This window comes from Phaseolus vulgaris, chromosome 11, assembly GCF_000499845.2.
Source record: "Phaseolus vulgaris cultivar G19833 chromosome 11, P. vulgaris v2.0, whole genome shotgun sequence".
NCBI classification, from domain to species: domain Eukaryota; kingdom Viridiplantae; phylum Streptophyta; class Magnoliopsida; order Fabales; family Fabaceae; genus Phaseolus; species Phaseolus vulgaris.
Genome location: NC_023749.2, coordinates 1,369,878 through 1,380,102, shown reverse-complemented (window position 1 = coordinate 1,380,102; position 10,225 = coordinate 1,369,878). Strand labels below are relative to the sequence as shown.

The following is a 10,225-nucleotide window of genomic DNA, read 5'->3' as shown; positions in this document are numbered from 1 at the left end:
AACTAAAAATATTTAAATTCACAATGGAGAAAAAAATTAACTAAACATAATATAGAAAAAGATAAAGAAAGAAAATAAAAAAATATAAATTTAATGTATAATGTAAAAAGGAAAAAAATAATTAAAAGGGCATAAAAGAAGTTAGTGTAAAATTAGAAAAGAAACGCTGTAACGGGAATGTGGAATATTACTTCCCATAACTACCCTTGTGATTTTCCCGCCATAAGAGAGACTCTCTTCTTCACATAGTTCCCCCCACTTTCCTTTCCCCTCTCTCTCTGCGCGCGTGTCCATAGCAGATTTCAAATCTCTATTCGATGGCACCTTCTCGAAGTGTTACCGATTCGATTCCTCCGTCAACAACGCCGGAAGTTGAAGAGAACGATCTTCGGGTTCTCTCTTTTCCTTTTCCTTTCTTCTTTCCATAACTCTCTGATTATTATCAACATTGCTCACCGATTTGCCTTTGTTCTACTCAACACTGTTTCATTTTACACAATAATTTCGAATGTCGCTTCACTGTAAATGACCAGTGAAAACTCACTGTTCTCCATACATGTTTATTGAGTTATAGTCTTCGATTTGGTGTGTGTATCTATCTTATTGATGAGTGGCGTGCGTGTTCTTTTTCTCGGCTTTATCTTATCGATCTTGATTGTAACTGCTCAAGTTGATTGTATCGGTTTCTGATTTTGTATCTCGTGAGAATGATAGCGTCGCTGTCTCTTTTGTTTTCGTCCTTTCAACTCGTAACTAGGTTTTACTTTAGTATTTGGTTTGTGTTTGGAAATTAAATTGTTGTTTTGCTTTGAAATATGTATCAGTAACTTGATTAATTTCAAATGCATGATGAATATTTATGAATGCAGTTACAGTCATTGTTTAGTAGTAATTCATTTTGCGTATCATAACATAACAAGTGAAAATTTGAGTTAAGCCTCTAAAAATGTTGTCATCATGGATCGGTGTCTTCAATCCATTGCTGCAGTGGTAGTTACAGGTCTTCGTTTTTTCTAATCCAAGTCATGTGATGTCTATTGGTTAATATTCTTTACAATACGGGGGAGAGCCAGAAAAGAACAAAGTGTAATTTGTAGAAGTCGGTTTTAGTATTAGTTTGATTTTATGTCCGATCTAATACGGGAAGAGTGCTGATTTAATCTTCTTTTGGGTTCTTTTCATTAGCCGTTCTTTGTTCTTCATAAAGCTTCATCTCGGAGAAAAGATAGAACACCAACTGCACAGGCAAAGTTGTGCAAGAGAAATGAGTTATCTTCATCACCACAAAGTGCAAAGAAGTTGGGAGGAAGTATGACAGAGGAATGTGATCTCCATTTGTTTCAGCAACTGCAGATTGAAGCTTTTGAAATTGTTTGGGCAAAGATTGAATCTACTATTAAGGTCCTTTGTTTCTTCTACCAGACCTTGCACCTTACTGCTATTGGTTTTGGTGTGCGCACTGAATTTATTTTCATTCTTTACCCTTAAGTGATACAGCAAGAAAATTAAGGAAGAGTCTTATTTATACTGCAGGATGTTTTAAGAGATCTCAATGCCAGTGTATTTGATGATATACAACAATGGGTTCTGGAGTGCTTCAACACTACTAAGTTGCTTGGACAACATACTATTGCTGAAGCAACTCGGTCTTTTCCTGTTCTAAATAATACTACTCCTGGGAAGTTGTTCACTGCCTTCGTTGTCACCAGTAAGTGTGTTCACAATTCTTGTAAATCCCCTGAATGCTTTGAGGAGCGAAAACAATGTTTGTATTTCCAAAAATGTTTTGATATTGAATTATGTATGATTGGCAGGAAACATAGAGTTCGTTGATGATATATTGACATTTGAAGAGCTTGGCCATTTCTTGAAATCCCATGGATGTCATGTGGCTAAGCTTTCGTCAATGGAGTTTTCATTGAAAAATGGGATTTCTGGTTGCTTGAAAGCTCTATTGCGAGAGTTTCTTGGATGTGCTATTGATGTGGGTGCTTCTTCAGTTCTGCACTTGTTTATTATTTATAATTAAATTGTTATATTTCATTTGTGTCGTCTCCTTTACCTTTTCTTAATTCTATGTGGGCAGTCAGCAGATATATCAATCTTAGCATCATGGTATAGAGAACACGTAAACTACAATAAACCACTGGTGCTGATCATTAATGATTTGGGGAGATGTTCTGGACCAGTCTTAACTGATTTTATCTTGATGTTGAGGTATGTTTAGGCATCTTTTTGCTAGAATGTTTATGTATATTTGCAATGTGGTTTGATATGTGCATCTTGAATATTTTATTGGTTATTCTATTGGTTAGGTAAAATGTGATCGAGGCCTTACCATGTATATACAACAACAACAATTAAAGCCTTTTCCCATTAGGTGGGGTTGGCTACGGAATTAAATTATGCTATTTTGTTCTGTCCAAAACTGTTCAGGCCTCCTGCTTATGTGTTCCTTATATATTTTTTTGACATTTGGAGATTGTAATATCTGTTTAATTATTTTAATGTATAATGGTGAGCTTTGCTTAGATGATATGAAGCGGCTTTCATTTTCTTCATCTTTTTCCTCAGTGAATGGATTGTCAAGGTTCCAATTATCTTCATATTTGGAGTTGCAACGACAGTGGATACCCTGAGAAACATTCTGCCATCACATGCTCTTGAGCATTTGTGTCCCTCTAGTTTTAAGCTTGGAGCACCAGCTGAGAGAATGGATGCAGTTGTTGAGGCTGTTCTCGTGAAACATTGCACCATGTTTAGTATTGGTCATAAAGTGGCAGTCTTCCTAAGAAACTACTTCATCAACCAGGATGGGACAATAACATCCTTTATTAGAGCTCTGAAGGTTAATAATGCAGTTTTTGGGTTACTGATTGTCTGAGTGTTCTGTATCTTCATTGTATGAAATTTTTATGCAGTAAACGGGTATATAACCTATCTTTTGCATGATATGTTTTGTGACTATATATTTCAGGTAGCTTGCTTATTACATTTCTCAACGGAACCTCTAAGTCTCTTACATGGACGAGCACTAGCTGAAGATCAGAAAGTTTGTCTTGAACTTTTCTAATTTTTGAATTATCTTTCTAGTTGTGTAGTGTATGATCCGTATTGACATCACTATCTCCTTGATTACTCCAATGATTAACTGTACCGAGCCATAATAAGAGACTTAACTGCACAGTCGATATATGCAATTTTCAACACTAGCAATATTGATAGGAGTGTTCACTTCCTTCGGTTCCAACCATTGCCAATGAACACATTTAATGATTTATATCAGAAACTTGCGTTGTGTAGAATTTTTCTTATCAGTCGTTTTGAATAATTTTTATCATGTTCCTGTTTCTTTTATGTTGGATTGTCAGGTGAGAAAATCTGCACTATCACCTGAGACTCTGCTGAAATACATAGACGAACTTCCGTTGTATGCAAGGTATTACAGTTTGCAATTTTTTTTTATCTAATTTAGATTTGTTAGACAATGACTTCAACCCTTGGTTAACATTAATCTAGGAATCAAATTACTGATCATCACACTAAACAGAGCACCGCTGAGGGTTTGTCAGAATTGGTGACAAAGCAGAAGCTATGGAGTACTGCAGTTCTGGTAATATTTAGCAGTTGCTTTTTGACCCTGTGGACTCTAATTGGTCAAATTCCATTGCTTTTAAAACTCCTTTGATAATCTATTTGGATTGTAACTGATAAATTGCTGACAGTAGAAACTGAAATAAGTTTTTTTTACATTATATTGTTACTGAATATTTTTATTTATCTTTTTCTGATGAAATTGTTCAGGAAGTAGTTGTCGTTAAGGATAAGTTGGAGTTCATCCTGATTTTTCCTTTTTTCAGTGCCTATATGAAGCTGGAAAATATAGCAGAGTGCGACTATTGGATTTGTTATGTGAAGCTCTCAATCAAGATTTGAACCTGTCAAGGGGTTCTGATTGTCATGTTGGGGATGAAAGATATTGTGGTTTGTCTTCGACAAATGATTCCTGTCAACAATATTCCATCATGCAAAGCGGTGGTTTTATTAGCCAGATAGTACGCAAAGTGAGGTAGCTAGGATATGATGCTTGTCTTCTTTTAGAAAAGCTCGTTGGTGTAGGTTAATATTTTTTCCTGAGAGCATAGTTAAGCAGTATATGAGAATGATATGTAGGGAAGCAATAAAATCTATTTGCTATGTGAAAGATAATATCTAAAGCATATCTATTCGCTTATATCGGCAAGACCAAGTTATGAAGTATTCTATTTCCCGAATTTAATAGGACAGAAATACTAAACTATTAAGTTCTGAAATGAAGAGGAGCAGGACGCCAAGTATTCTAACCAAAAATCACGATGGCATCACAACAGTCATGCTAATAATTGTTGGGATTAATTTGAAATATTCCTTTCTTCTTTATTTGTCTATTCAATCAAATACATTCAATTTTGATTGGAAAATGGAAATTATGTAGGGATCTCCCCACAGGGATGCTATATCAGTTGATTGAGAATTGGGAAAAACTTACTGCAGATATTTCAGAGGTATGCTTAAACTTGAATATATATACACATATTTATGTATATGTATGCTTGCAGGGAATGTTGATTTTTCTGACTTTTATCTCATTCTTGTTGAGACCCTGCTTTAGAGTAATCTGATTGGATCCCATTATTAAATGTTGACATATTAGATAATGAAATTGCTTGTGCTCAAGATCAGCAAATTAAGTGCACTTATTGACCTTAACCTGCTGCAATTGAATATATCTCTGAATGATTTGCTATGGATTAACTTATACGCTGTAAAGGAGTAGTTGATATAGACAGAATTGGTAGTAACTGATATACCATCTAAAACTAGTTTTATAACTTCCCAACATCTATGCAATTGTAAAACCAATAATTTCTAAGTAGATCAGCGAATTACATCAGAATGGAGATGATTAATATTGTGTTCAAAATGGCTTTTTTCTTCTTAGTATTTTGAGAAGACCATAGTCTATATTCCCTGCTCATAGAAAACGTATAACATGCTTCTTTTTTGGAGTTGGGATCACTGCTGGTTTTGCTTGACTTATTTCTTTAATATTCTTTTGTGGGTTAAGAACCTTGGAAATTGGATTCTTGTGATGTTTGATCTAGAAAATTTGAGATTTAAAATTCATTCTTGAAAACGGAATAAAGTCATTAATTGGTTCTTAGACAAAAAAGTTTCCTTGGAGATTGAGAAAGCATGCAAAGCACTTTTAATATGTTTTATAACTCTCGAGGCGGGAACTTTGAAAACACTGGTGGCATCCCAACTGTTAGGACAAATCTTTTATTCATATAATTTATGGGGTTGGCAAGGTGGATGAGATTTTATTAATTATAAGATATGACAGATTTCTTTATTTTTCTTCCATCTGGTGGTCCTCTAAGTTCTCATGATTGTTTCAAAGGTTCCTGAAATTTAGGTATTTTGTTTTCATCGATAATGTTTCTTCCTTATTAGTGTTGCTTCATGGACGAGCCAAATAACATTCCTATTGGGATAATGTATTTTTGTTGATAATTTTTCTTCCTTAATGGGATAAATGTTAGCTGGTTGGTTTATTTGTTGGATATATTTATATCATTAGCAAGTTAGAATAGCGGTGTCGTATGTGACATACTTTTGTGATTTAGAGACTATTGATTTTACTGCGTTTTTGTTTGAAAAGACAACTCTATCAATCTGCTACCCGTAACATTTTGCCAGTTCAATATTGCATTCATCGAGATAGCTAATGCTCAAATTTTGTACAACGTAGTCCCTGTTCAAAGCAAATAATTACCAAATAATTTATTGCAGATTCAAGAGAAACTGAAAGTCTTGCAGTCTTCAGTAAGATGTGAAGATGGAAAGAGTCCACGCAAGAGTTCCAAGGACAATCCCAAGTAACATTCTAATTCTTGCTGGTTGTTATTTCATTATGGATCATAATTTGAATATGTAGCTATCGTTTACTGGACATGCACGACAGGGACTTTGTGCTTTGCCAGCGGTGAAAATAAATCAGGCTAGAGGACTGAGTCCATGACCTGGGAGATGGATACTTTATTAATGATGTTTTGGTACCTTTACCTAACCAGCCACTTTTCCCGGGAAGAAAATGACCAAATTTTAAGTTAATCTTTATATCTTTTTTTGAGGGATGGAATCCATAGATTGATAAAAAGTGAAAGTCACATGATTTAAACCGTGAACAAAATCTAGATGCAGTCTTTTAAGTGCTTTTATTAGTGTTGTTCCATAATCACAATTGAAATCTTACCTTCGCAACTTGACCTTTAATATAAGTCTTAAAAGTAATGTAGTAGACTACTTAGTGAACTTTAATTATATTTAGAGAAAGAACTAAAAGCACATGAGTCCTTGCATTAAGTTTTTCCTCCTACTGAATCCCTTACAAGTTAGAGTAAACATGAAGCCATCAGTCGCGTATTTAACAGTTCGGGATACGATAAATTTAATTACTTTGTTGAGCGCTCGTACTGGGTTTCCTTGTCTTTGATTGAGATACCATCCCTTGTTCCTAAATTACTATTTTGTAACAAAAAACCACCATTCATATTTTATGGAAAGTGTACAGATTGATATTGAATTAAAGCTTTTTTTTTTCTTTGGGATAACTAATGCAATGTTTATATTTCCAGGAGATCTGCGTCCAGGATTCCAGTAAACACTGATAAGGACGCAAGGCTAAATTCACAAGCTATCGCATTTTTAGACTATCTTGTTGGGTAAGTTTTTATTTTTTTAAATTATCGTTAACTGTGTTTTGTTTTCTGTTTACGCTAGGATGGTAGAAGCAGCGTTATATATTAAATCTAGTTATTGTCAAACACTAGGCTTGCCTCAACGATGCAAGAGATGTGAAATGGAAGGAATAGGTTGCTTTTGAAAGGTGTTTGAGTTTTTAACCTAGAATAACTGGAAAAGAAAAACAGTTGGCTCAATTTGTCGGTTTGCCTACACTACTGCATTTTCCCGCATCCCTTCTGTTTTAACTAACCAAATTTAATTAAAGCATGACAATAGTTTGATCAATGTCTTGCTTAGATTAGAAAACGGTTGATGTATGCTAAGCTTTCCCATTAATCATGGAAGATTTTGTCATCTTTAATATTTATATTTCGAAGTTGATATCTTTAACTCGATTATATTTATAATCACCTAGCCTCTATCAGTGGTATGAATGTATTCAAGTATTAAACAATCAGATAACTAACTTGTAGTAATTTTTGTTTTACATCGACTTGTTGACACAATTTATAGTGAAAATATGAAGAGCGTGACTTATTGCTTTAGTTGCATTGCTGCATTGAAGTAAAATAGAAAAAAATCTTTATTATTAAGCACTTAACCTGTCGTTTCCTAATTGATAATAATGTTTAAGTAAAGTTACTGGTTATTCTTTTCATGGAACAGGAATTTTTTGAAGCCCATTGAAGGCATGCCTTTCCACGAGATTTTATGTTTCAAGAATGTTGAGAAGCTTCAATTGGTAAAACATCCAGAGATTATCTTTTCCATTGTATGGATCATTACTTATACACATTGCCAGCTCATGCACAACTTTGCCTAACTGAGGAAATGGCATTAATATGTTTCACGACTTCCAATTAATTAAATCCTCTATTTATGCTTACAAGTTAAAACTAGGACTAGAACATTAATTTGTTTGTTCGAAAATGCAGATTCATAATTTTGTTGTTAACCTGGATAAAATGAACTTATTTGAGGGTAGCCCATTTGGTCTAGGTTATATTGCGATCCCTATAAAGGCTGACTTATTTGTCTTTGGCATGGTTAATGCATCACGAATGAAATGAAGGTGCAGCATGTTGTTGGGTACAGATTTTATTTAAGTGAACTTCAAATAATAAGATACCATCATGCCTTCATTCATTCTTTATATGAGATTTATATAATGCATCTAGGTTGCATGAAGTTTAATGCTCTAGATTTTAAACTCTTTACAATTTTCTTCGTTCTTCTGCAGTTTTAATTAACTCTTGCTCGTCATAGGTTTTGATTGGAGATCCAAGAAGAAGAATTCAAGTTGATCTGTTGGAGTTCCATAAGATTTTAAAGTGTAGCTGCTGTAGCAAGAGTGGCAATGCCCTATTGCCATCCAGGCATGATTCCTCAATTATGTAAGTATCTAATTGAGTGTTTGCATACAGGATCCCAATTCTTGCAACTTTTCGATAATGTGTTCCCTTGCCTTTTTCAGATGCTATTTCCATCTTTTTAATAGGTTATCTCTTTAATGTGCCCTAACAAAGTTGACCCTCGGCGCAAAATTATGGTTGTTGCTCTGTAACTGGTCGTCACGTGTTCAAATCTTCTAAACATTTGCAGGGTTAAACCCTTGGCAATTTCTTCCTCCACCATATCAATTTTAACATGCATCCTTTATTTTTTTCAAATTTCCAAAAATAACTTTTCCAGATTTGAAAATCTGGAACACAATTAAAAATGTATAAAAAATTTTGGAATTCAAAAATGTGTTCTGCAAATCGAAATCCATAATACTTTTGGATAAAAAGTTTCGGAAGTAATTTTTATTTATACTCTTCTTTTATTTAAGGTTATTTCTTGGAGGGATATTTTTGTCATTTTTAATAATAGAATGGGTGCATGTTGGAATTGTTGGAATTGATATGGTGCCGTTTTGTATACCCAAAACGGAAGTAGTTCTTCATCTTAATGGCAAAAGATTGTTACTTTTCTTTCATGGGAGGGTGGGAATACAAAGATTCCCTAGGTCAATCAATGTTTTTCCTTCTTAGTTCCTACTCATATTTCTAAGCCTTGCTTAAAACTTCGTGGCTGACATTTAATCTAAATGTTCTGCCTTGTGTGTATACTTAAATCTTGAATATAAAGAGTAGACTTCTACCACAAATGGAAAACTGAAATTTTCTTTCATTTAGTTTGAAGTTTCTACTTGTCGGTTTGAGTTGATATTAATATTTTTAGTATTTTACAGGTATTCTTTGGCTCAAGAGCATGGAGATCTTATCAATCTCCATGACTGGTTCCAATCTTTTAGAACAATTGTTCTTCAAAATAAAAATAAACGGAAACAAAATTCAAAGCAATCCCCCCAACCAAAGAAGAGAAAAGCTATAAATGGATCTGCAGACCAAAACGAAGCATCAGTTCAGTATCCTTTTATATTTTCCATTTCACATAGTATCTTCGATAGCAGGTGTATTGGTTCAATTGCATTGCTAGATGTCCCATTTTAGTTAGCAGTTCTAAAGTTACTGTCACCTGCGTCATTTTTTATTTGCATAGCATTTTAACTTTAGAAAAGATAATGGAACGTTTTCAAAACTACATGACATGGGGTCATTTGAAACAGAAAATAAGCTAACACTTTTAATGTCATGAAGTAATCTTGAGTAGAAGTATATTTACCAAATGTAAGACTTAAAAACACCTAGTTTTTGAAGTTCTTTAAATGATTCTGAATTGTAGGTCACTTCAGTACTTCGTGATAAGTCAGATTCGAGTCATGATCTTTAAATGATTTTAGGTTGTAATATGTGAATACTATTTTGTATTTGCACATCTCCCATTTTCATATTTTCAGCAATTGCAATGCATTTTATTGATATGAGTCACAATCCTTAATTTTCGTTTGCAATAGAGCACGCTTTTGTAGGACAGTTACAGAGCTGCAGATCACTGGACTGGTTAGAATGCCCAGCAAGAGACGCCCAGATTTTGCGCAAAGAATAGCATTTGGACTCTGAATGCATACAAAATTCACTGCTTACTTTCATCTTCAGGTTTACTAATTATTATTAAAATGTAATATAATTTTATTTTCTTATATAACTTAATTAATCAATATCTATTCTTAATAATACACTTTATCTAAAATAAGATAAAAAGGCACATCTATCTACATGGTAACTGGAAAAATGAACTAAAAATATTATTTGCGGGTCATAAAAGATAGTTAACGATTATTTCTTTGCTTAAGTGCTCTGCTGATTTATCCTTCCACTGACACCACTAAAAACAATGAATCTAATAAGTATTAGTATTAAATTAGTAAGGCACTGCATTGTTACATATTTGTGTATCTATTCATGAATCATCAAATCATTTTCGATTTTAAATAATTGTTTGTAAAACGTAACAAATTATAAGAAAACTAGTCATTGCTGGTAAATTTGTT

The 10,225-nt window shown here is 33.6% G+C and overlaps 1 protein-coding gene across 1 annotated transcript; it reads left to right on the top strand.

Moving 5' to 3' along the window:
• The first annotated feature begins 221 nt into the window (after nucleotides 1–221).
• Nucleotides 222–9,910, top strand: LOC137811302 (origin of replication complex subunit 3). The gene is made up of 17 exons (XM_068612995.1): nucleotides 222–392; nucleotides 1,186–1,401; nucleotides 1,534–1,708; nucleotides 1,815–1,984; nucleotides 2,087–2,217; nucleotides 2,575–2,848; nucleotides 2,978–3,052; nucleotides 3,372–3,439; nucleotides 3,520–3,613; nucleotides 3,861–4,069; nucleotides 4,475–4,544; nucleotides 5,836–5,921; nucleotides 6,681–6,767; nucleotides 7,456–7,531; nucleotides 8,056–8,183; nucleotides 9,023–9,199; nucleotides 9,689–9,910. The coding sequence occupies exons 1-17, from the start codon at nucleotides 318–320 to the stop codon at nucleotides 9,792–9,794; spliced, it is 2,217 nt and encodes a 738-aa protein (XP_068469096.1). The 5' UTR covers nucleotides 222–317; the 3' UTR covers nucleotides 9,795–9,910.
• Nucleotides 9,911–10,225: the final 315 nt, after the last annotated feature.